The sequence below is a fragment of the Pleurodeles waltl genome, chromosome 9 (genome assembly GCF_031143425.1).
Source record: "Pleurodeles waltl isolate 20211129_DDA chromosome 9, aPleWal1.hap1.20221129, whole genome shotgun sequence".
Taxonomy (NCBI): domain Eukaryota; kingdom Metazoa; phylum Chordata; class Amphibia; order Caudata; family Salamandridae; genus Pleurodeles; species Pleurodeles waltl.
In genome coordinates this window covers 1,179,776,492-1,179,803,766 of record NC_090448.1, presented here as the reverse complement: position 1 = coordinate 1,179,803,766, position 27,275 = coordinate 1,179,776,492, and the positions used below count along the sequence as shown (strand labels likewise).

At 47.6% G+C, this 27,275-nt stretch overlaps 1 protein-coding gene and 1 long non-coding RNA gene across 2 annotated transcripts in view; both read right to left on the bottom strand.

Annotated features, from left to right (window-relative positions):
* CFL2 (cofilin 2) overlaps nt 1–17,509 on the bottom strand; it is an 83,265-nt gene extending 65,756 nt beyond the window's left edge. The window contains exon 1 of the mRNA XM_069209107.1: nt 17,311–17,509. Coding sequence (XP_069065208.1) covers nt 17,311–17,313 — 3 coding nt within the window. The 5' untranslated portion in view covers nt 17,314–17,509. The remainder of the gene's footprint in view (nt 1–17,310) is intronic.
* A 3,917-nt stretch (nt 17,510–21,426) lies between these two features.
* LOC138258800 (uncharacterized) overlaps nt 21,427–27,275 on the bottom strand; it is an 86,902-nt gene continuing 81,053 nt past the window's right edge. Inside the window, exon 3 of the long non-coding RNA XR_011198583.1 lies at nt 21,427–22,158. This is a non-coding gene — a long non-coding RNA (uncharacterized lncRNA). The remainder of the gene's footprint in view (nt 22,159–27,275) is intronic.

Genomic DNA, 27,275 nt, shown 5'->3' with positions numbered 1-27,275 from the left:
GAGGCCACTAACTACCCTATTCATATTCAAAGGACTGGAGGTGAGCTTGCTTTCCCAGACTGTGGAAGTATATTGTTGACACTCCTGAGACTGGAGGGAGCGAGCAGTCACTGAAATGGAAAGAGAGGAGACATACTTCCTCTTAGAAATTTGATCAGCCAACTTCCCAGAGGTGAGGGGACACCACCTGGATTCTGATTTGGAGGACGAATTGCCTGTCTTGTCCTGGAAGCCAAAGAAGTCCTGGCTTAGTGAACCAACTATGCAGGAGGAGCTGCAGACTGGTGTGGACAGAAGAGGGCAGCGAGATAATCGCATTCCAGGACTGCTCTAGCTCGAATGAATTGAGATTCACCAGATCAGAGGAACCAGCCTGCTGAGACCACGAGGTCCATCTACTGACAGCACTTCTGGACCCAAGGAGAGGACCACCTTCAGAAGCCAGCTGCTCCGACTGCTGTGTCTTCAGGATACTGCCTGGTCCTCCTCAGCCGTTCTGCCACCTGACCCAACTGAGGCCCAGCACAACTCCGGTGAGCCAGACTGTGAGTGAAAGGCCTACCACAGAGCAGATGAAAGATTTGAGTGACCCAATCAGACAAGAGATTATGGTGCTGCTGCTGATTATATATCAGTGGAAGGAGTAATGACCGTCACCATGGTGGAATATTTTACTCCCTCCATGGTGAGGGTACTCCGTGTGTCATATTTAAAGATGTCGGCCGCCCCTGTGGGCATCTCTTGCATTTTCAGGAACCACTGTCACTGTTGTTCCTGGAAACGCATTGTAAAATTGAATGACTTACAACCTTTTTTTAAAATTTTCAAAACGAAAATCCCAAAGTGCAATTTTCTTTGTGAACATAAAAAACAGAATGCTGCCCTCGCCATGGGAGTTTCCTCCCATGGAGAGGTGGGGAGGCGGAGGATGGGGGCAGGGGGCATTGAGCAACTTTTATTGCCCCTCCCGGACAGGTTTTTTCCTGGCGGTGACAGGCACTGAAAATCGACTGTATGTCTGCCCATCTAAATTAAGTGGGCGGACATATAACCAAACCTCCGACGGCCCTTGCTTTGTTGGGTCATTGGAGGGATTTGACTACGACGGAGAGGGAGTATTCTCCGCTGTCATCAAACCTATCATCCACCCAATTCTAAACTAGGCAGGAGGACCATCATGTTGGGGCGGAGGGAACTTCATCACAACGGCACAAAGTTCCCTCTCCGATTACATATAAATCATGCCCTCTATGAGGGCAAGAGCTGCACCTGCAATAGAAATTAGAGCACCAGGCTCTAGACTATCATATAAGTGGATGAGGGTGGAGTGCACGGGGTTGGGGCACCGTAAAGCATATTGGAATTGTACCCATACATTAGGTATCTGGAACATTTGTGCGATTTGTGGAGTATTATGCCTTACTGTAGAATGCAATACTTTTCTTTTAAAAAAAGAGACGCTCTGGAGTGGACATTCAGGGTACCGATCTACTGGGTGCGTTGTTGAGACCACCATAAACCTCCACTAACCTCTGGGAGAAGCCTGTGACTGCTCGCCATCGCTACCACTGACAGTCAAGAGCTACAGGGGTTGTACTTAGCTCTATATGTGGAGACATAGGAGGGCTCCCAGAACAGCAGTGGCAAACGACCCAGTCTGCACAGCCATGGGTCAGTAGGCCCCGCCTACCCTGTGGCACCCGACTGGAGCTGAACAGGCCCACTGTACTGAAAGTGCTGGACAGCTGCAAAAACCTCTTATCCTTGGAAACCAGAAGTAACAGAAGCTTCAACGTGAACTTTCAACGATCAGTCATCTTCTGCGCTTTCTTCTTGGAGACTGCAGGGGACAGTTCAACCCTGTGCCCCTTCTGAAAGGCTACTGTATGAGGAAAGACTTTCCAGACACAAGGAATACACTCTCTATGTCATCTGAGAAGAAACAGTCACATCCCTCCAGCAGGGACACTCAGTTCCCTCCACTCTGCAGACCTATGAGTAGAGCACAAAATCTTCAACAGAATAACCACTCAGGGTGTGATTTAGATATTGGCAGAGGGGCTACTGCATCACAACTGCGATGGATATCCCGTCTGCCAAAAGATAAATCACATGGATAAAAATAATGGGATTTAGATTTCAGCAGACGGGATATCCGTCGCTGTGACAGAGTAACCAGTCCACCAATATCTAAATCAGGCCCTAGATGGTTAGAGGTGAGAATACACTGCAGACGTCACGTCTCCTGCCCAGTTCTTTAGTTAGCTCCAGAGCGGTCGAGATGCAAGGATGAAGAAAAACTACACAGGCTATGTGTAACAGGTGTAAATCACTTTAAGAACGAACAAACACAAGCCACTCTCAAAGCCACTCTTTCACAACCTGGCAATTATCACGCCAAACTCGGGGAGTCAACCAAAATCCGTCTGCCTCTTTGATTGGTAGCGCGACAGATTGCCAAATGAATGACATCTTCAAAAACGGTTAGCTTCAAAGCCGAGGAGGATCCTTGGCTGCCTTCGAACCTTCCTCCGGAGCCAGCGCCTTGCAGCCACTGCAAGAGCTATAGTTAGCTGCAGGACGGACCGCAGCTCTCAGCAGGCCGGCCGCCCAAAAATAACCCCTCGACAGATGCAAAGGATTCAGGACACGGCCGCGTGGATTATCACAGAGACCAAACACGTGTGCACGGCCCGCATCTCAAAAACAAAATACACCGGCAGCAATCTGCAGAATAATTCATTCAAAAACAGCTGATTATCCACCTGCTCCGAAATAATACAAACACTGAGCTCCAGAAACAGTTAAACGCCACAGCCTCCTAAAATCCCATACCCCCACCCGAGAGCACGGGGCTCACTCCAGAGGAATTCACTGGCAAATACCGCTCGATGCTCAAGGATTATACCTCAGTCTCATCAGACGTCAGTGCTTTTCAACTCTGTCTCTCACTCGGCCTTCCTCTAGCCAAAGAAAGAGCACACAAGGGAAAATGTAAGTAGTGACGTCATATCATATTTAAGCAGCGCAGATGTCACAAGTCATATTTCACTGACAGCAGAGGTCACATTCGAGCAGTGCTGACGTCACTACCCATATCCGAGAGATGGTTCTGCCAGATTCGTTTTTATGGGAAGGCACTATATAAAAACAACATTGACAATGCCATTTTCTAACAATGGCCCTCTGCCACAGCCTCAGTTGGGGCCTCATTCACGAGGCCCGTGGCACAGGCGGGTGCTATAAGTGCCTCACTGCACCACCCTGCACCCCCGGGAAAGGGCAGAAACGCCCCATATCTACAATATACGTCGCATTTCTGTCCTCTGCCCGCACTGGTGCACAAATTGCTGCCTACCACCAATGAAGCCACCCTTGCACTGTGGTGCAAGAGGCGTTGTGGGGATGATTGTCTTTGTGCAGGAAGGGGTACCTTCCTGCACAAAAACAACCACAAGAGGTGTTTTCCTCTTTCTATGTGTGCTGCAGAAGCACACAAAGAGGAAAACGGGGGGAAATAAGGATGTTTCTCCCAATTGTGTCATTCTTACGTCATCCCTGAGGCGGGGTAGGAAACGCATTCCCTGACTTGTAAATCTGGGAATGCGTCAGTTCCTTCGGGTTCCATGGGTGTTGCATGGGAACACCCCAACCTCACCCATGAAACACCCTTTTCACGCAGTGTTATAAGTGCAATGGGTCCATATTTACAAGGCCATGAAAAGCCACGTAAGGTGGCTTTGCATGGCCTTGTGAATATGGGCCGCCACACTACACCACCAGAGCGTAAACAAAATGATGCTCCGGTGCCACTGTGTGTCTCTAGGGCCTCGTGAATGAGGCCCATGGTGTGCATTGATATGATATATAGGGCCTCATTTACAAGAATCTGACGCATCAGCTCCGATGCGTCAGATTTCTTACACTGCCTTATGACCCCCTAAAAATACCATGGATGCGCTGTATTTACAATACAGAGCTCCATGGCACACTTTTTCACAGATGCGTCAGACATTCTGATGCATCTGTGGCTCTAAACTCACGCATTGCTGGACTAGCATAAAAAAAATTATGCTACTCCAGCAATGCCGGGAGGCACCCATTGAGAAAAGCCCTGCGTCCGTTTTATGTCTGCTCTGAGAAGGCGGTAATATTCTGATGCTGTGAAGGCAGTATGGTGCAGTGAAATGTAAATTTCACTGCGTCAGTTCTGAGTGGCTTTTCCCGTGGGAACGCCTACCCTGCTTACAAACTGACGCGTTGGGCCCAGTGACTCAGTTTGTAAATATGGAGCAGTTTAGAGCACTGCTTGTGCCACTGTTGCATCAAAAATAATTATGCGAAGGTGGCGCAAAAGCCTTGTAAATGAGGCCCGTAATCTGTAATTAATGCATCCGCGAGATATGGCAGTGTGTCATGATATAACGACCCATGTGCAGGCTTCTGATGCTCAGTGCTGTTAGGAGCAAAGAGAGCCAGAGAGGGCTGGCATGGAAAGGATGCTGGAGAGCAAAAACACTTTCAATTGATTGTGTCAAACGATAACAAAACAGCATTTTATTCTGTGGCCGATGGATCTCTGAGCTGACAAAATAATGACGGTCCTGAACTGCCTGGTAAAGTCCACAGGATTAAATAACAACTCCAGCCTTATCCTTGAGCAGCAGATTAACAGGGACTCAGATCATTAACTACAGAGAGCGTTTCAACCACCAGAGGCATGAATTTAGGATGATCGATATGCACAGTAGACGTCAGAAGTAGGGCAGAGGAAAAACCGCTATGCACAGTAGATGTCAGATTTAGGGCAGAGGATTGGTTGTTATGCACAGTACATGCCAGGGTAATGGCAACAGATTGGTCGCTCTGCACAGAAGATGTCAGAATTAGGGCAGAGGATTGGTTGCTATGCACAGTACATGCCAGAATGGCAACGGATTGGTTGCTCTGCACAGTAGCTGTCAGAATCAGGGCAGCGGATTGGTTGCTATACACAACAGACATTAGGATTGGGGCAGCAGATTGGTTGCTATGCACAGTAGATGTCAGGACTAGAGCAGAGGATTGGTTGCTTCCCACTGTAGATATCAAGGATTAGGGTTGCAGATTGCTGGCTCTCTACACTACATGTCAGGATTAGGGAAGCAGATTGTTTTCTATGCATGACAGATGTGAGGATTAGGGTAGCAGATTGGCTGTTGTCCACAGCAGACATCAGGATTAGGACAATGGATTGGTCACTATACACAACAGACATTAGGATTGGGGCAGCAGATTGGTTGCTATGCACAGTAGATGTCAGGACTAGAGCAGAGGATTGGTTGCTCCCCACTGTAGATATCAAGGATTAGGGTTGCAGATTGCTGGCTCTCTACACTACATGTCAGGATTAGGGAAGCAGATTGTTTTCTATGCATGACAGATGTGAGGATTAGGGTAGCAGATTGGCTGTTGTTCACAGCAGACATCAGGATTAGGACAATGGATTGGTCACTATACACAACAGACATTAGGATTGGGGCAGCAGATTGGTTGCTATGCATAGTAGATGTCAGGATAAGGGTAGCAGATTGTTGGCTCTGCACACTAGATGTCAGGATTAAGGCAGCAGATTGGTCACTATGCACAGTAGATGTCAGAATTAGGGCAGCAGATCTGTTGATATGCACAACAGACATCAGGATTAGGGCACCGGATTGGCTGTTGTGCACAGTAGTCGTCAGGATTAGGGCAGCGGATTGGTCGCTATGCACAGCAGACATCAGGATTAGGGTAGCGGATTGGTCGCTATGCGTAGTAGATATGAGGACTAGGACAGCAAATTGATCACAATGTACAGTAAATGTCAGGATTAGGGCAGTGGATAGGTCGCTATGCACAGTAGATGTCATACCTAGGGCACCATATTGGTTGCTTTACAGCAGACTTTGGGATTAGGGCAGCGGATTGATCGCTATGCAAAGTAGACATGACAACTAGGGCGGTGGATAAGCAACTGTTTACAGTAAATGATTGTGTATCAAATGATGTCCACATTACACATCAGGATTTGTTTAGTACAGCAGCGGCTATATATATATATATATATAATATATACACACACACACACACACACATATTACTTAGTGGTGGTTGCCAGCAGGTAGTTATAGTTAGATCTGCTTTTCCATAGAAAGTGCGTTTTTTGGTTTGCTTATAACGTTGCCCCTGTTTGACGAATCATTCCAAAACTCTCCAAAAAAAGTTCAACCACCTCGGCTCCTTCCTGGAAAGTGTCAGGGTGATCCGTCAAGCAGGGGCTGAGAAAAAAAGGGGGTCCCAAAAAGCAAAATTCCCATGCATTTTCCATAGACTTTTTTAGACAAGGCTACACCAAAAACTGCTGAACAAAATTACACAAAATTCGTCAGGAAGCTAGGTTTTAGTCCGTACATTGTGCTGTTTGTGATTTGGTGTAAATCCGTTCAGTACATTTTGAGAAATTTAGGGTAAAAAATAATTGTGTAGTTTGGCAGTTGGGTCCTCGAGACTCTCGAGAGACCGTTGCGGGAGCGCCAATTTAAAAACAGAGCATTCTGATTGGCCCAGGGGGCTTCATTTCCCTTGGGCCATCTTGCTTCCACAATAGTCAGTCTCCCACAAGAGCTCTGATTGGCTGCCAGCAACATGAGAAAAATGTTGCTAGCAGCTATTACAGGACTCGGGGACTTGGGCCAGATGTACAAAGCTTTTCTCTGTGCGATTCACAGAATTGGCACTTTTGCGCACAGAAAAAAAGCATTTTGGTATGTAAAAATGCTATTTTTCGATTAGATAATCTATTTACTGAAACACAAAATAGGTTCGCGAATCACAATTAGGAAGGGGCATACCCAGTGCATCCCTTCCTAATTGCGAGTTGCAGCAGGATGTATGATTGTTTTGTGACCGTGAATGCGGTCGCAAAACAATTGCAGATAATATCAATTTCAAACTGGTGTTCACCCATTCAAAAATGGGAAGGGGTCCTCAAAGGACCCCTTCCCATTTGTGAATGGGGGCACAACATTTTTTTCAGAGAAGGCGGGTTGTCCCACAGACCACTGCCTACTCTGAAAAATTGAAACTGAAATGTTCATTTTTATTTTTGAAATGTTTCCCATTTTCCTTTAAGGAAAACGGGCTACATTTAAAAAAAACTGCTTTATTGAAGAAGCAGTCACAGACATGGTGGTCTGCTGACCCCAGAAGGCCACCATCACTGTGAGTGCTGCCATTCCCAAATGGGTCGCATTTTGCTAACTGCCTTATGAATATTAAGGAGGCAGGTCTCGTGAGACCCATTTGGGAATCGCTAACAGTGTTTGAGACACTGTTAGACATCAGGTTTTGAAACTTGCAATTTGCGAGTCGCAAAACCTCACATTTGTACACGTGGCCCTTAGTTCCCTGTCTTCACCCTAGAATAAAAATAGCAAAAACAGCAGGGTAAGGATACCCTGACCACTTAGGCCCCATGGGGAAACCCAGAAGGACCCCCCAGTCCAAAAAAGAAATATAATCAGCAAAAATGCTGCGATCCAGCGAGACACTAAAAAAAAAAAAAAAAAAAAAATGCCGGCCAGGCTGAATTCAATAACCATAAGCCCCAGTGGTGGTCTTGTATTTATTAAGGGGGAAAGGCTCCGTGGTCCGCCTCCTGATCCTGCAGAGGCCCCGGAGAGTACACTCCGGGTCCGAAATTTGACGGTCCCTGTCACCAAGCGATTAGAGGCCACAGGGAGCCCAACCCCTAGGCCAAACATATTATGAATGGGGAGGGGGGATGCGCATTCCCCCTACCTGAGCCATCGGAGACCCCAAGGAGCCTACCCCTGGGCCCGAAGATACTTTGTATGGAGACGGGGGCCACGTGGCCCCACTCACTGAGCCACAAAAGGCCCCAAGGAGCCCACCGCTAGGGACGAAATTTAAGAAAATGATTAGGGTGCCATGTGGCGCCCTCCCCAAGCCTCAAAAGGTCCCGGGGAGCCAATACCCATAGCCCATTACTTTAAGGGAGAGAGGGCTCTGCGGCACCTTCATTGAGACATTCTTGGCCCCAGGGACCCCATCCCCCAAGGCCGACTCAGTAGCTATTCCTGGGGGACCCACCCTGGGACATAGTGGTTTCTCTGCCTGCACCGGAGCGGGCAGGGAACCCTGTGTTTGCTCTCGCTTGGCGGGAGCATTTTCCAATCTCCCGCCAAGCAGGAACAAGCACCAAGTCCACTCTCAGCAGGCGGGAGCTTCAAAAATGCTCCTGCCCACTGGGAGTGGACTATAGATCTGTTTGCTTGTCCGCATTGATGCGATCAGGGAAACAGATCTATATATTGCTCCCTCCCGGAAGGAGAAGCATTAGGAGCTACTCCATGCAGGCGGGAGCAGTGCCGGCTTCCCATGGATGCGGGGAGACAGCTTGGGCTGCAGGGGCCTTGGAACTCCCCCTTTAGCCACCAAGGAATGTATAGTAGGTGACCTGGGTAGGGCACCTACCTTTAAAGGTTGCGGGTCCCAGGGAATGGGGTCCCCAGAGCCAAAATCCCCCCCTAACAAGCACGGCAGACCCCTGGGGATGGGGAGCCGCATCCCCCCCAAAAAATGCATGCCAAGCCCCAGGGGATGGGGTCCTGGGGCTGAAATTAGCTGAGAGGAGGGGGCTGCGTTCCACCCTCCCCCTGATTATAACGCCAGGCCCTCGGGTCCCAAGGACAGAAATCAGTCTGGGGAGGGGGGCTTCATGCCCCCTCCCTCTAAAAAGCATGCCGGGCCCCAGGGGATGAGTTCCACGGGTCAAACTGAGCACTGGGTGGGGGGGCACAGTGTCCCCACACCCTGATTATAATGCTGGGCCCCGGGGAATGGGGACCCTGGAGCTGAAATCAGGGACGGGTGCCACATGCCCCCACCCCTATAAAGTACGCTCGCTCCGGGGGATGGGGCCCTCTGGGCTGAAATCAGCCTCGGGAGGTGGCTGTGTGACTCCTCCCCCTGATAATAACGTCGAGCCCCGGTGGATGGTGTTCCCGGGGCTGATATCGGCCCAAAGAGAGGGGGGGCTTTCCTCCATCCCCGTGATAATCATGCCGGGCCCCGGGGGTCTCCATCTCTGAAATTGGTCTGGGGAGGAGGGCCACGAGCACCCCCTCCCCTTTATATAAAGGAGTTGCCAGGAGGGATGGGGTCCCCAGGGCCTAACAAGGCTCGGAGAGGGGGGCCACGCAGCCTCCCTCCTGTTTAATAAAAAACAATGGCCCTGGGGTAGGGGTCTCCAGGGCCTAATGAGGCTCAGGAGGTGGGCATTCAGCCCCCTTACCCTTTAAAAAAAGACTCTGTGAGATGGAGGCCCCGGGATCAGTCCCTGTGGCCAACCCTCAACTGTGCACGGCCTCTGTTCCCTGAATGTGGGGATGGCCGTGGGGGATTTACTACTCTAATGTGTCTGAGCATATCAAATTGCATTGTATACCATGGACTAATATTATGGCTTTTCAAGTAGATGCTGGTTTATGATATACAATGATATGCAGTTGGATGACTTCTATTGTTGTGGTGGTGACTTATAGATGTACTGATTTAGTTATTTGAAGAATTTACACATGGTGCATCTAGCCAGAGAGCAGCAGAGTGCTTCACAGGGCACAGAGTGGTTGAAGGATATTTCCAAAAACCTGCTTTATGAACGTGGTGGGGGGTACAACAGATAGGGTCGTAATGGGCATAGGACTACTGCCCATACACTGGATGGACAATGTAAATCTGTGGTGGCATTTTACCAAGTTTCCATGAATCAGCAGTGCGACCTGACCCTTGTCTCTGTCAGGGGCAGGAGAGTTACAGACCTCTCTCATGTAAATGTCTGCTATTGCGTGAATCCAAGAACCTTGCACTAACATTCTGCATACATTCTGAGTGCATGCACGTGCAGTGAGTGTGTGGCACATGTATGTATGACTGTGTGTGCTATGGGTCTGAGTAGTGAAACTAGTGAAATCTATTTTGGATGGCTACTGGCTCAGCATAGGGCAGGATGGAGGGTGATACAGCTTTCCAAGACACTGAAAGTCTAGTCACTGCATTCTTTTGGCTGTAGGCTTGATATCCAGATACTGCAGTGAGGAAGGATGGAGCCAGGGCTGCCTTTCAAAATTCAATGATGACCTTGTTGGCAAAAGGCTGACAATGAGTCCTTCTGGAGGACTGTTTCTTGGTAGATGACAGAGTATGGGGTGGGACTGCAGTTTCTGCTGTTCAAAGTAAGGATGTTTCAGGCAGGACTTTCCTTTTTGTCAGGCCATGATATTGCTGCTTCAGAAAGGCTACTGACAGTCAGATGCAGAGATATCACACTTCATTGAAAACTTGTTTTGGATACTGTAAGGGAAAGCCTCTTTTTGTATGGTCGCCTTCACATTTTTGGAATGATGCAGCTGGCTTTTTGACTCTGAGAGTGCATTGAGGTCTGCTGACCAGACCTTAGTGCCAGTGCCCTGACCTCAAAACCTGTATAGTACATTGGCTATACCCAACAGGCATAGGCTAACTTACCCAAGTCCCTTGTATATGGTAGCCAAGGTACCCAGGGCATGTAAGTTCGAGAGTCACCCTAGGGATTGCAGCACGGGTTATGCCACTCTGGGTGTGACCCCCAATAAAATGAGTTTCTCAATTTGCAGACTGAAAGAGCAGCTTTAACCTGCTAGCTCAACTTTGCCATTTAAAGCTATGGTAAAGCCAAACCTCCCTCTGCAATAGGTGTAAGTCACCCCTATGGCAGACCTACAGAGCCCTAAGGCAGCAAGCAGCGTATTTCATGGGCAGAACATGTATTTTATCTGTTCTGGTAGTAAAAACGTGAAACTGTTGTTTTTACTGTGGAAAGACTTAGTCGCCCCATTGGCGAGCACAGGGTTACATATTGAGCCCTCAGCAGTGCTACCTCCTGAACGATTAGGCCAAAGTTGATATTCCAAGGTATCAAATAACTTGTTACATTAAGCCCAACTTTGTTCTTGAGTTGAAATTAATGCAACATATTGCAGTGTGAAAGTTTTCCAAAGTTGTTATTTTGTTGGCTTTAATCTCCTGTGCCCTCAACGGATGCACATGGAGCTTGACCCCGAGTCAGCTTTCTGCTCTTCTGGGAGACGTGCTAACAGCTCCTGGGAACGGAGGCAATAGACCCCTGCACTGCAGAGAGGTGTGACCTTCCTCCTGCAGGAAGCCACGTGGGTGTTGGCCCAAAAGGCGAGCTTCAAAGGAGAAGCCAATTTTGAAGGGCAAATTGTTAACACTTGAGAGGGGGGCGGCTCCATTGTCTAGGTAAACAGGCTGCCACAGGGGACAGGGACGGGGAACCATTGGCCAAACTGGTTTCTCAGGGGCATGTAGCCCCTTTGGTAGCCACACCTCTGGGTTAGACTAGGGAGCTCTGGACTCCAAGAGAGGAGTTAATTTTCCTCGTGACTGAGATTTTTTGTGGTCCAAGGAGGTTTATGGTTTGAGACAAAACTCGAAAGTTGTTCTGGAGTGTTGCTGAAAGTGAGGCTCCTACCCCAAAATAAGGGACCTCGAGCCGGCCTAGTTAGTGTCTGAAGGACACGTGATGGTTTGGTTGATGGCCTGTTTGCAGCAGCAGATGTTCGTGGAGTGCTTAGAATTCTCAGTACTACAGTACCCACCCGGCTGTGTTCTCTAGTGATGGTTTTAGGCATTTTAAGTATTTGAAACTACGATTCCCAGCATTCTGGGTATTCAAGCATGATGCTGGAAAATCAGAAAGTAGAAACTCTTCTTATCATATGGAATACTCTGGAAAAAGCAGCAGTATTAGAACACTGGAATGTTGGGAGCTTCATTGGAGATCATGGAGTGCTCTGGGCTTTTAATGGCCGTAGAAGCCCCGAGCTCCATCATTCCAATATTGTTGTTCACAGATGTTGTTGTAAACAAAGGACTTGCAGAGCCCGAGGGAATTTTAACTCCTTGGGCTCCGTGAGGCTTTTCTTTTAGTTATTAGAACCTTCTGCCTTCTAGGGGAGGAATGTTCTAATAGCCTTAGAGCCAGACTCAGGCCTTTTAACGCTGGAGTGAGCCTTTAATGGCTGGTATAGCCCGCTACGGCGGGCTCTAAGGCTATATTAAAAGCAGCATTGTGCCAATGACTTGTGGATAGTCAATCTAGCTCTGTGGAGTTTCTGCCTCATCCTGAAGATTTCCTGTATTTTTCTATTCAGTGAAAGATTTCTAATTGCTGCTGAGAAAGTCTGCAGTGCCTAGAGGAGATTCTTTGTACTGTTCCAAATTTCCACGTGATGGAAGTATTAGTTAGGGTAAGTATGCATGGTTAGGATTTGGAAACGTTTGCATTTTTCTGTTGCTGGGCTTTAGCCTGAATATTGGCTGAAGTAATTCTTATGAGGGCACATCTTGCTATTTTCTCTGAGTATATTTCTGAATGTGCATAATACTGAGACATTGTCTACTGCAGTTTAGCCCGGGTCACTGTCACATTCCAGTCAGGTACTTACCTTTTGATTCTTTTGTGTACTACTCCAGAACATCACATTGGCAGATTAGTTAATTATTCTTGTTATGGTTTTTACACAAATACCTCCACTTTGCTTCTGAAGATTACCCTGAAGCAAACAAGGTTCCAGGCCACAACTCTCAGCTGCAGGGCTTCACCCTCCTCCAGGAAAGTGAGTAGTAGCAGTGGTTGAAGAAGTGATCTGAACGTGACTGACTCTGGTGGTCTGTATTGTAAGAGTCAAGGAGGTGACAATAACGCTAAAGTAAGACGACTGTCATTGAGAAAGGAGTGCAATCACCAACCTGAGTAGTAAGTGGTTAGCTCCCATTGAATGAGGCTTTCTGGTGACAGATAAAAAGCAGAAGACCATGAAAATCCCTTCTTACAGTTTCATTTTGTAGGGAAGAACGCACACATGTTGGGTTTCTCTATGCTCCAATTTCTGTGGTCAATTAGGAAGGAGTGAATCCAAGTCATTCCGTCCATGAAAGACGCCCCTGTTCATTTGTTTATTCTTTTATTTATTTATTCAGTTGCTTTTTTGTTATGCCTTGCAGACGGCCCCGCTACATGGATTATTTCATGATCGCCGATATACTTTAGCTTGGGCAAACTATTTTTTTTGTCTCTCCCCTTCGTGCTCCATGGCGGCCTTGGCACTCACAGCTCGAACAAGAACAACAGCGTGAACTCAAGCGGCGGTACTGAAGCGCTCGTCATATTGTTCACACTTACCTAATCAGAGTAATTTCTTGTGGCTCTCACCTTAAGACCCTTGAACTTGGTAAATGCTTTACATAAAACAGAAATTCTCAAAGCGAAAGCAGCTCTACGGGCACAGCGGGTTAGCCGATACTACAATATTCACTGCACTCTGGAAAACTCAACCAATAATGCTTTGCAAGCATTCTTTTCACAACAGTTGTGCCCATAACTCAGCCTGTGGTGGCCCTAGGACAATGGGAACACGACCAAACGTTCAGCAGGACGTGCTCTGTCTATGTTACATGCAGGTTCCCACACTACATTAATGGGGACCCCAAAATATTAACCCCTCCCACAAATTCAGTGTATTTTTAAGCATTCTCATGGCTGGAACTTTTGTTTTCTAACTGGTAATAGTTTGTGTTTTAAGGGCCTTGTTTGTAATATCTTTGCTGCAGGCCTGCTGCCCCTGAAATAATGTAATGCATTATGTTCTCTAGGGACCACATATATGGTTACTCTGCATTATTTATTGGCATTTTGTGTGTGGTTATGCCCTCTAGGGGCTAACTACATAGTTACATGACCTTGCTTCTCAGAAATGCTATTTTCATTGTGGTGTCCTCTAGGGGCTGTTCTAAGCATTGCAGTCAAATCAACATGTTAAAAAATATTTTTGCTCATAATTCTAAGCCTGTGGTGGTCCTAGGACAATGGGCCCATCTTCAAAACACTGACCACAATGTGCTATTTCTGTCAACATCATCTCTGGGTCCCCACAGTATGTTAGTGGAGACTCCAAAATAATAACCCACCCCATCATGCACTGCCTTATAACCTTTTTCATGGCTAGAACTTTTGTTTTACAGCTGGGAGAAGTTATGTTTTAAAGGCCTTTTTTTGTAATATCATTGCAGTAGGTCTGCTAGCACTAAAACGCCCTCTAGGGGCTAAGTATATGTTTACACTGCATTACTTTGTCCTTTTTTTGGGGTGGGGAGGGTGGTTGTTATACCCTCTAGGGGCTAACAATATGGTTACATGACCATGTTTCTTACAAATGATATTTTTGTTATGGTGCCCTCTAGGGGCTGTTTTGAGTATTACAATCTAATGCCAACAGTTTAATTCTGATAACGTTTTAAATGATGATTATATGTTTTAATAATCTCTCCGTATTACAAGTATGACCGTAATTCAGGACAATTTAACATCCTTATTGCACTATGATTGTTTGAACACTCTTGATATGTTTGGATGACCCTTCTAGTTTATTTCTCCTCTGTGGCTGCGTTGTCTTTTTTGAGGATTTGTGTTCACCAGCCAGCAGCTCTGATGGTGGGGTGGATGAAAGTGGTATTGTATTGGAATTAGCATGTCAGATTTAAATTAGGGCGCTAAATGGCAATATTTCCATTTCATGTCTTGCTGCAGAAACAGAAAGAAGGTAAATGGAAGTGCTTTAGTCATATGCAGGACCACAGGTATTATATGGCAGGAAAAGACGAAATTATGAGGCATGGTTGACCAATTTATGAGGCAAGAACACGCCAATAGCTCTAACTCAAGCAAATGCGAGACCAATTGCATTGCAAATGCTTGTTAATGTTTGTTACATTCAACGCAGGACATCAGCACATTTGTAAGTAGGGGCGTAGCGTCAGAGGGGGTATCTGCGGTGTTACACCTCACTAATAAATGTCTTTTCTGAAGAATAGTTGGGTACAGTTGCTTTCAGTTAGGTATGAGGGGTGTCTGTCGGGTTTCACCTGGCATTTATGTACAGACACACACTGACAACAACACACACTCTCTCTCGTCTCAGTTTTGCAGGCCCTAAAGAATGTTTATTACTTTACAAAATATTGTTTTTCTCTCTCTTAATACTTCTACCAATTTGCATACCTCTCCCTTTCCACTGCCTCCTAAGCCCCTCTCATGCACCCTGCTTGTCGTATACTGTATTTTAACATTATATGTCAGTGTGACTGAGGGAAGATCTGAAGCTCACGCACCCCAGTCTAACTGACCAAGCTACGCCGCTGGGTGTAAGGACTGTTCTGAATGAACAATTTCCATCAAAGATCAGAACTAAACTTCAGTCAGAATCACACGTTTTATCATTCTGTGTACCAGATCTGTGTTTAATAATATTAATTTCGATATGTGCTGCTGACGTGGAAGTGACTGCGTCTTATAGCCGTGACAACACGTGCTACTGCGGAGCTATCTTCAAGCCTAGCCCTAACTTTCTACCTGAGTCATTGTGCGATGGCGTGGAGTGAAAGGAACAAACACAGCTAAGCAGAGTCCAGGAGGGCCATCAAGTGTTTCTATATCGCCTTTTTGGCCTCATTGAAGTCAGCGCCATGCACTGTGGACAAGTTTCTGCCACACAAGGCAGCGCACTCGTCAGGGTGAACTGCTCACAACAAGGCTCTGTGGACCTTCTGCCACGGGAGCCTGTCTCCTACATGCAGCACTCATTTGCAGTTTCTAGAGCTGTACTTGGGCACTGTGGGCACAAACTACTCGTTTGAAATGACTGAGTTCGAAATTACTTAAAGGTCTTTCTAGGCAAGTGATCCCTATGAGCACTCTTAATCCAAGTGCCTGCGACGGTCTCTGCCACGCCCTTCTTATGTGGTGCGCTGCTGGGGACATGGTTGTAACATGTCTCAGTCAGGCTGGGGAGGGCTCCGAGGACAAGGGCCGTCAGCTATTTCCTTGAAGGCACGGAGGATGTCTAGGGTGTGGGGGCTCCTACACACCTCCTGCAGCAGGACACTGCGAGTGGAGGGATGCAGAAGGGCATGAGCCGCCATACACCGCCCTCAGGACACGGGGAAGGAGGGCTCCATGTTATGGGGGCCACGATCTATGCAGAATAAGGCATTCTATTTATGATGGGACGAGACGCCGACTGTGACATGCGTTCTCTGGTTTAGCAGAGGATACAACGCTGCCACCTGCCCTGTTTAGGGTGAGATGTGTCACTGGGGCGCAGGCTGCCACCTGGCTAGTTTAGGATCAGATGTTTCACTGGGGCCCCAGGCTGCCACATGCCTTGTTCAGGGTGAGATGGCACGCACATAGTGCGCAGGGTGCCGCCTGTCTTGTTCAGGGAGAGATGGCACACACAGAGGGCGCAGGGTGCCACCTGCCTTGTTCAGAGAGGGATGGCACACACAGGGGGCGCAGGGTGCCACCTGCCTTGTTCAGAGAGGGATGGCACACACAGGGGGCGCAGGGTGCCACCTGCCTTGTCAGGGTGAGATGGAACACACAGGGGCCCAGGCCTCCGCCTGCCTTGTTCAGGGTGAGATGGAACACACAGGCTGCCACCTGCCTTGTTCAGGGTGAGATGGCACACACAGAAGGCGCAGGCTACCACACGCTACATGACAGAATGAGGGTGGCATCAGACAGTGACTGTCACGTATTATCTTTGAAGTGACAGGGACGAGCAGAGGGTGCAGACGTTTGCATACTTTCTTTGCAATGCATTAACCGTCTACAACGCAGCCTCCTCCCCTGGCACTCGCTGACTTAATTCTGGTCTTTGACGATGTACCGTGTAGCGTGTATCACTGCCTTATGCTGGGCTAGCGCTACAGAAATACTATACTATACTATACATACATACATACATACATAAAGTGACTATGGAGGACGTTTCTGTTTTTGGAGTGACCGAAATATTTGAGTAACAAAAATGAAATTACTAGCTGGGACTTCAGACCTTAACTCAATTTAGCTAAGTGAATGTTTCTGGTGTTGAGAGGGGACTGCGCCTCCTCTTAAGAGCAACCCCCCGCTTTTTAATACTCCCCCCCCCCCCCCACACACACACACACACCCACCACCCCGAAACCACCACCTCCCTCACCCTCCGGGACCACTGGAAGCCGCGTCCACCTCGGCGTGTAGACTCCTTCCACAGGGGTAGTGGCGTTTGGAGAAGGGACCTCACAGTCCCCGAGACTACACCCCCCCCCCCCACCCCCCCCCCCCCCGACACCCCCTGCCCCCCGCGAGAAGGGCCTTCCTACCATGCTGCTGGCCGGGACGGAGCTGCTGCCGGCTTCTGGGGTCCGCTGGGCTGCCTTTGGTCCGGTTCTGGCGGGGCTGCTCCGATGGGTCCGGTCCGGGGGAGTCGGTGTTTCTGGGGGTGCGTTAGGTCCGGTCCAGTGGCCGCTAGGTAGGAGCCCTCGTGTCCGGGACGAGAAGAGAGCAGAAGAGGTGGAAAGAGTGAGCAGGGCAGGAGGGGGGGAGAGTGACAGGGACAGCGGTGGAGGGAGAGGGGCGAGAAGGGGAGGAGGGGGAGGGGAGCGGGACGGACCGCAGGACAGGAGAAGTTGTAGAAAGAGAACCCCAGGGAGGGCCGGGGGTCAGTGAGGGAGAGAGGGGGGCAGAGACAGGCAGGGGCGAGAGTAAAGGAAACAGGGAGAGGGGCGAGAGGGGCTGGGCCCGCGGCCAGGAGTTGGGGACCCCTCGGCTGACGGTGGGGGGCTGCAGGCTGTCACTGCCCGCACCTGCCGACAGAGAAACAGAAGGGAGAGACAGCAAAGGAAGGAGACAGGGCCAGCAGAGAGACAGGCGCAAGAGACACACCAAGCACAAGACGAGCACAGAAGGGCGGAGGAGATACGATGAAAAGCGGATCAGGATGCAAGGAGAAAGGAACATCACGAAGCACTCCGAGGGAAAAGAAGAGAGAAGCGATAGAGACAGGAAGGCATGAAAACATAAGAGAGAAGTGATAACTACAGAAAAGGATAAAGGCAGAAGACAGAAGTGAATGCAGAAAGGGATAGAGGCAGGAGAGAGAAGCGATGAAGATAGAAATGGACAAAGGAAGAAGAGAAAAGCAATGGCTAGAGGAAGGGATAAAGGCAGAAGAGAGTAGCAATGAAGACAGGAAGGGATAACAGCAGGAGGGAGAAGTGACAAGGACAAAAAGGGACAAGGACATAAGAGAGAAGCGATGAAGACAGAAAGGAATGAAGGCAGAAGAGAGAAGAGATTAAGAAAGTAAGGGATAAAGGAGGAAGATTGAAGCGATGAAGACAGAAAGAGATAAAGGAGGAAAAGAGAAGCGATGAAGACAGAAAAGGATGAAGACAGAAGAGAGAAGTGATGAATACGCAAAGGGATAAAGGCAGGAGGGAGAAGCGATGAATACAGAAAGGGATAAAAGCAGGAGAGAGAAACAATGAAGACAGAAAGGGATAGCGGCAGGAGAAGCGATGAAGATAGAAATGGGCAAAGGAAAAAGAGAAAAGCAATGGCTAGAGGAAGGGGTAAAGGTAGAAGAGAGAAGCGATGAAGACAGGAATGGATAACAGCAGGAGAGAGAAACGATAACTCCAGGAAGGGATAAAAGCAGGAAAGAGAGAAGCGACAAGGACAAAAAGGGACAAAGACATAAGAAAGAGACTAGAGGAAAAGATAAAGGCGGAAGACAGAACGGATGAATACAGAAAGGGATAAAGGCAGAAGAGAGAAACGAAGACAGAAAGGGATAAAGGCGAAAGAGAGAAGCGATGAAGACAGAAAGGGATAAAGGCAAAAGAGAGAAGCAATGAAGACAGAAGGGGAAAAAAACAAGAGAGAAATGATGAAAACAGAAAGGGAAAAAAGCAGAAGAGAGAAGCGACAAAGACAGAAAGGGATAAAGGCAGAAGAGAGAAGCGATGAAGATAGAAATATATAAAGGCAGGAGACAGAAGCACTGATAGCAGGAAAGGGATAAAGAAGGAAGAGAGAAGCGATGAAGACAGAAAGGGGTAAAGGCAGAAGAGAGAAGGGATGAATACAGAAAGGGATAAAGGCAGAAGAGAGAAACGATGAAGACAGAAAGGGATAAAGGCAAAAGAGAGAAGCAATGAAGACAGAAAGGGATAAAGGCGAAAGAGAGAAGCGATGAAGACAGAAGGGGGAAAAAAACAAGAGAGAATCGATGAAAACAGAAAGGGATAAAAGCACAAGAGAGAAGCGACAAAGACAGAAAGGGATAAAGGCAGAAGAGAGAAGCGAAGAAGACAGTGAGGGATAAAGGGGGAAGAGAGAAGCCATGAAGATAGAAAGGGATAAAGGCAGACAATAGAAGCAATGAAGACAGAAAGGGATTAAGGCAGGAGAAAGAAGCGATGAATACAGAAAGGGATAAAGGCAGAACAGAGAAGCGATGAATACAGAAAGGGATAAAGGCAGGACAGAGAAGCAAGAAGGACAGAAAGGGATAAAGGCAGAAGAGAGAAGCGATGAAGACAGAGAGAGATAAAGGGGGAAGAGAGAAGCAATGAAGATAGAAAGGGATAAAGGCAGAAGAGAGAAGCAGTGAATACAGAAAGAGGATAAAGGCAGAAGAGAGAAGCAATGAATACAGAAAAGGATAAAGGCAGGACAGAGAAGCAAGAAGGACAGAAAGGGATAAAGACATAAGAGAGAAGCGATGATGGCAGGAAGGGGTAAAGGCAGAAGAGCAAGCGATGAAGACAGAAAGGGATAAACGAGGAAGAGAGAAGCGATAAAGACAGAAAGGGATAAAGGCAGAAGAGAGAAGCAATGAATACAGAAAGGGATAAAGGCAGGAGGGAGAAGTGACAAGGACAGAAAGGGATAAAGAAATAAGAGAAGCAATGAAGACAGAAAGGAATAAAGGCAGAAGAAAGAAGCAATGAAGAAAGAATGGGATAAAGGGAGACGTGAGAAGCGACGAGGACAGAAAGAGATAAAGGCGGAAGTGAGAAGCGATGACTACAGGAAGGGATAAAAGCAGGAGTGGATAAAGGTGCGATGAAGACAGAAAGGGATAAAGACATAAGAGAGAAGCAATGAATACACGAAAGAATACAAGAAGGTGAGAGAAGTGATGAATACAGAAAGAGGTAAAAGCAGAAGAGAAAAGCGATGAAGATAAAAAGGTATAAAGGCAGAAGAGAGAAGCGACGAGGACATAAAGGATTAAAAGCAGGAGAGAGAAGCGATGAAGACAGAAAGTGATAGAGGCATAAGAGAGAGAAGCAATGTATACAGAAAGGGATAAAAGGAGGAGAGAGAAGCGATGATGGCAGGAAGGGATGAAGGCAAAAGAAAGAAGCAATGACTACAGAAAGGTATAAAGGAGGAAGAGAGAAGTGATGAAGACAGAAAGGGATAGAGGCAGAAGAGAGAAGCGATGAAGGCAGAAAGGGCTAAAGGGCTTTGCAATGAAGAAGGAACATTAGAAATTGAAGTGGGGGCATGAGGCAGATCAAGCATTGGCACCCCTCCCACTCTAGTCACAAAGGTGCTGGTCTCACCGTATGGGTGCCCTTGTCTTAAGTATGCACAAGAATGGGGGAGGAAGAAGGAGGGAAGCTCCAAGTAGCAGAGCCCAGAAGCTCAGAGGGTTGGAGTCCCTCCCGGGCTCCCCACGCTGCTGTGGGATGTGAGAGGAGAGTGTGGGGTCTGGCAGAGCCCGGAGTCCCAGAGGGGCGGCTGAGAAGTGTCTGCAGGGCTCCCCATGCTGCTGAGGGATGTGACGGGAAGAGTGTGGGGTCTTGCAGAGACTGGAGTCCAAAGGTGGCCCAGGAGGCTGGGAGTGTCTGCTGGGCTCCCCACACTACTGTGGGATATGAGGGGAGAGTGTGGGGTCTGGCAATTACATGAGTCCCGGGGTGGCCCAGGAAGCTGGGAGTATCTGCTGGGCTCCCCATGTTGCTGTGGGATGTGAGGGGAGAGTGTGGGGTCTGGCAGAGACTAGAGTCCGAAGGTGGCCCAGGAGGCTGGGAGTGCCTGCTGGGCTCCCCACACTGATGTGGGATATGAGGGGAAAGTGTGGGGTCTGGCAAAGACAGGAGTCCCAGGATGGCCCAGGAGGCTGGGAGTGTCTGCCGGGCTCCCCATGTTGCTGTGGGATGTGAGGGGAGAGTGTGGGGTCTGGCAGAGCCTGGAGGCCCAGGGTGGCCCAGGGGGCTGGCTGAGGAGTGTCTGCAGGGCTGTCCACGCTGCTGTTGGCTGTGAGGGGAGACTGTGGGGTCTAGCAGAGCCCAAAGGCCCAGGGAGCTGGCTAAGGACTGTCTGCTGGGCTCCCCACGCTGCTGTGCGATGTGAGGGGAGATTGTGGGGTCTGACAGATCCCGGAGTCCCAGGATGGCGCCTGGGAAGTGTCTGTCGCTGGGCTACCCTCGGTGCTGTGGGATGTGAGGGGGAAAGTGTGGGGTCTGGCAGAGCCCAGAGGCCCAGGGGGCTGACTGAGGACTGTCTGCTAGGCTCCCCATGCTGCTGTGGGATGTGAGAGGAGAGTGTGGGGTCTGTCAGAGCCTGGAGACCCAGGAGGCTGGGAGTGTCTGCCGGGCTCTCCATGCTGCTGTGGGATGTGAGAGGAGTGTGTGGGGTCTGGCAGATACTGGAGGCCCAGGGTGGCCCAAGGAACTGGGACTGTTTGTCGGGCTCCCCACGCTGCTGTGGGATGTGAGGGGAGAGTGTGGATTCCGGCAGAGCCCAGAATCCCAGAAGGGCGGCTTGGAAGTGTCTGTTACCGGGCTCCCCACTCCGCTGTGGGATGTGTGGGGAGAGTGCAGGATCACGCGAGAGGCCAGACATCACCAGGCACATTACACAGTGGAGTAACAACCTAACAGAACTTGACCTGTATACAAGACGGACACAGAGCCACAGCTACTCAGTTCACTTTCTCAGGGCCTGGGCACCTTCAGAGCTCTGCTGGAGCCCTGGAGCTAGGAGACAGTTGGCGTGATCAGCAGGGGCTGGGACCATTAGTAGGGACAAAGGGGGGCTTGGCCCCTAGCCCAGTGAAGAAGATGCAGCTGATAGGCTTGAGGGTTGCAGGGGGCAGGCCAGGCAAGCTCCACTGCAGGAGAAGGGGATGGTAGGAGATGCAGGGCAAGCAGCTGATGAAAGAGGTAAGAAGCAGGAGAAGAGGTAGAAACAAGAAAATCCCTTTGAGCAGAAGTCTGAGAAAGAACAAGGACACAGACAATCTGGGTACAAGAGCAAACAGTGAGATGTATCAGAGACTCTCCTGGAATATCGACCAGGTGGTACAAGTTCAGTCTGTCAAAATTGTCCAATTGGAGTTTCAAAGTCTCTGCAGCCCTCACCCCCCAGGCAGCTGGTCAGTCCTGTGGGCTGTATCAACATGGTTATATGTCAGAATCTCATTTCCTGAAATACTGTCTGACATAAACTTTGCATTATTTACAAAAATATGATGCCACTGGATGTAAGTTTTCTATTATTAAATGAAAGCATTGCTAATTTTATAAATTATATTTAGGACACACTATTTATGTCAGATGATATTCTGGTACCATTACTGGCAGCAGGGGGAGAGGAAGGAGTCTTACTCGACACACAGGTCACAGCAGATAGTCACTGTGGAGACTGAGCTGAGTCAGTAAGGATGGTGCACAATGCTGTGGGGAATCAGTTACCTATAGGTTTGAAGCACGCAGGCAGCACAGGTATGAAATTAGTTTCTTACCTATAACTCCAGTTCTGCAACATAGGCATCTTTTATATATTCACATACTTGAATCATTCCCGGTCGACAGGCTGAGAACCCCAGGCACATTAAAATAGAAGTATACATCAGAAAATATAGGGCATACAGTATATAGTTTCTAATAGCCAATGCCTGAAACAACATAGTTAACGGAACCCAAACTTCAGCCAAAGAGGTCGAAGCTTAAGCTCTCCTATTCCCCCCACACACCACCATAGCCCAGATTTCAAAACCCAAGTATGAGAATGAATATGATGAGCATCTGACCAGAGAGTAGGAAGGATCGATTGTGAATATATAAAAAAACACCAATGTTAGAAAACTGGAGTTACATGTAAGTAATTAATTTCTTCTCTAACATTAGATCTTTTATATGTCCACATGCTTAAATCAGAATAGCAAGCAGTGCACATTATAGAATACAACAGAGTGGGAAGCAGGCTCACCTCTAATCAAACAGGTTTCTCAGGACTACATGTCTCACTGCTGAACTCAGCTTCTGCGTCCACGCCTAGGCAGTAGTGCTTCGTGAACATGTCTGGTCCTCCAGGTGGCTGCACAGCAGATGTCCTTCAAAGGTACCACAGCTTAGAGCGCTGCAGTTGAAGCCATGTCTCCGGTGGCATGCACCCTCACTCTTCCCTGGACAGGACGCTTGGCCTTGGCATGACAGAAAGCAATACAGAGTGGGAGCCAACCAGCGCTCCCCTGTTCGGATATGGCTTGACCTTTTTATGGTTGACAAAAAGGTTTGATGTGCGTATGCCCTTTGTCTTGTCTTTACAGAATTTGAGACATTTACGCAAGTCTAGAGAATGTAATGATCCTTCCGCTGTTTAAGAGGGGTTTTCAAAGAAGGATCTAAGAATGACAGGTTCATCTAGGTGAAATTCAGTAGGAACCTTTTGAATTAATTTAGGATTGGTTCAGAGAATGACCTTGTCCTTCATTGAACCAGAGAAAAGATTCGCTGGTGGTAAATGCTTGAATCTCTCCCACTCCCCTAGAGGATGTCAGAGCCAGAACTTGTACTGTTTTCCATTAGACAAATGTCAAGTGTGCTCTATGTATAGGCTCAAAAGGAGGTAACATCAGCTGATGAGGACTGAATTAAGTTCCCAGGGAACCGGAGGATGACGTAGAGATGGAAATGCTCTGAAAAGCCCTTCCATAAACTGTTCAATAAGTCTTTGGGAAAACAAAGTAGACGTCGATGTTTCAGGTCTCCTAAATCTTGAGAATGAAGCAAGATGGACCCTTACTGAAGAATATTTGAGTCCACTGTTGGCTAAATTTCACCAAACATGGAAGGAATGAATAGGTTTTGCTGAAGTGGATGATGACCATTATTCCTGCTCCAAACACTAAACCGTTTAAATTTAGAGTTGTACATCTTACCAGTTGCTGCGGCTCGAGCCTGCACCAGAATACCTTTGCATTCTTGCAGTAGATCTAAAGGGCTAAATTCTAAGTACTCAGGAACCATGCTGTCAAGTTCAGTGACATGGGATTGTGGTGGAGAATCTGTCGGGATATCTGGAAAGTATCCAGGGATACATCTTTAGAGGAATGGCTGGATGTGCAGATAACTGTAGTATCTTTCTGTACCAATATTGGGGAGGCCACGCCAGAGCAGTGAGGATCAGAGTGCAATGATCTATCTTTGCCTTCCTCAACACCGTGGCTATCAGGGGAAAAAGAGAACAGGAGTAAGCAAATATCTTGGAAAACTGATCGAAAGAGCATTGCTGATTGTCCCTGTATGCCAAAACCTGCTTGCAAAGCAGGGCAGTTCTTGTTGGTTGGCGTGGCAAACAGGTCTATTGTAGGGTGACTCTACTGATCAAAAATGTAGACCAACTGCTTCTGATCTAGTTCGCACTCGTGACAATCTGACATTTGCCAACTGAGCACATCCATCTGATCGTTCTGGCAGCGATGCCTATCTTGGGAAAATGTCCCAGTTCCACAACAGCTGAGCCTCTTTTGAAAGGAGTTTGGACCGTGTTCTTCCTTGCTTGGTGATGTAAACCACAGATTTGTTGTTTGTCCTGACTAGAACTGCTTGACCGTAATCAGGGGAGGAATGCTTGTAAATCTAGTCATATGGTCCGTAGTCCCAATACATTGATGTGGAGCTTCTTCTCTGCATTCGACCAAAGGCCTCTGGTTGAAAGTTCTCACGGGTGAGCTTCCCATCCCTCTATGGATGCATCTGAAGTGAATATTATCCTTTCTGTAATCAGCAGAAAAGAAACCCCTGCATTTAGATTTGCTGGGGTCCTCCACCACATTAATCCTTACTTCAAGCACCTTGTGACATGGATCATATTTTCCTATGAGCCTTCTAACTGTTTCTATTGCAAATGTGGATCTTGTTGTCTTGTTGGACAGGTCTCATATGAAGCCTGCAAAATGGAATGAGGCCCCTAGATGATACCACCAGGCCCAACATAGACTTGCACTGCCTCACTGTGACTGATTGTCTTGCAGCAATAGTCTTTCCGCAGACTGAAGCTTTTTCACCCTTTCCGCTGATGGAAAAGCTTTTCCCATCTGCTTATTGAGTACTGCTCCCAGAAACTGGATTTTTGTCAGGGGCTACAATGACGATTTCTCTCTGTCCAGAGAGAGATATAATCTTTGGAAAATACTGGTGCAGGCCTTTAAAGAAGCCTTTGCTCCTTCTCTGGATGTTGCTTTGACAAGACAGTTATTCAGGTATAGGAACAACTGGTGACCTTCTCGTCTGAGAAAAGCAGCAACTGAGGCAAGACATTTGGTGAAACTTCAAGGTGCTGATTTTAGCCCAAAGGGAGCACCCTGAATTATTAGTGTTGGCCCACTACTAAGAAACAAAGGTACTTCCTGTGTTTTCTTATATATAGGTATTTGGAAGTATGCATATGAAGGATCAGATAGGTCATAAACTCTACTTACTGTATCATCTGGAGCACGTCATATAAAGTAATCACCCGAAATGACTGTTTTTCTTTACAAACTTGCTCAGTTGCCTAAGACCTAGTGTGAGTACAACAAATGCTTTGCACTTCTCCAAGATTAGCTTAACTGTTCGACAAAGCTAGCATAAAAAGTAGAGCATTAGGTGGTCTAGTTATAACCTCTGTAAGGCAATGTGTGGTTGCCTGGACCCCCTGCACAGTGTGCCTAGCTTTGCACACTACAAAGAGGGCCAGCTTTCTACAGATCTTAGATTGGAAGTCAGTACAGAAGGCTGTAGACTTTAACCACCCTTGTCTTATTAGTACAGTACCTCCTGCTAATTAGTGAAAAACTGTGTTTGAGGCATCCATTTCTGCATCAATAATGAAGGAAGACGTTAGCTCTCCTTCCTTTATGATAACTCTCACCATTTCCCTCTTATTCTCAGGAATGAGTTTTAGCAATGGAGCGATGTCATGTGACAATCGGTGATCATAACGACCTAGAATTGCCAAGGCATTAGCTGTCTTTATTGAGGTTGCTGCCACAGAAGAAACTCTCCGGCCCAGAGTATCAATGCATTTGCTGTCACTGTCTAGAGGCCTAGAGGATGGTGTTATTGTGGTCTTGGTTCTTCACTGAGCTGCTGAAGAAATGACTGAATCCGGTTTATTATGACCATGAGGCAACGCGGAGTTGAATCCGGAGCTTTATATTTTTTCTCCAGATGTGGTATGACCGCTGGAACAGTAGCAGGTGTCTTCATTAATTTCAAACCTTTTGATCAGCCAGAAATCATTTAGAAAGCATGGTTGATTTACAGATGTCATTAGTAGGTTCAGTTTCTTGGCAGCTCTTTCAATTAATGAATGAAATTGAGATATCAGTTGTAGATCCTGTGGAATTGGTCGATCCTTATTTCCACTTGGAACAATCAAGCTCACCCTCTTCCTCATCTATATCAGAATATACAGAACCATTAGAGTAAACATCATCCATGTCCTCTCTATGAACAGATCCCCTCGGCGTTGGAGGAGGGGGGTAAAGGCGATGGCTGCGAGGAAGGCAAAACTGGTAAAGGAGCAGATTGATTAGGTGCGAGAATGGGTGCAGCAATTAATCCCATGTTAGGGTTGTTAGTTGGTTGCTGTGGTAATAACTTGTTGAAAGTATCCATAATCTGTTGTAATGTTGATAAAAAAGCCATCGGCACCTGGACCACATCTGGTTCTTTATAAAATCTTGGTGGTTTCCACCTCATACCAATTTGAGTACTCTCAGACTTATACTCCTGCTGGTAAACATGTTTGGTGAAGGACTACTCATCATTCATTTCTTCCTCTCCAAAATCTTGGAAATATCTTACAGCTAACTGTGTTGGGGTTTAAACTGGCACTGAGGCATAATTACTAGCCTCTTCTGGATCTGAATGCAATATCTGAGCTGGAGGTAAATTTGTTGCCATTAATGGTGAAAAGATGGTATGGTCATCGTCATCAACAGTATAGCTGTCATCGACTGTATGCTCATCGACGGTATGTTCATCGTCTTGCCATCGGC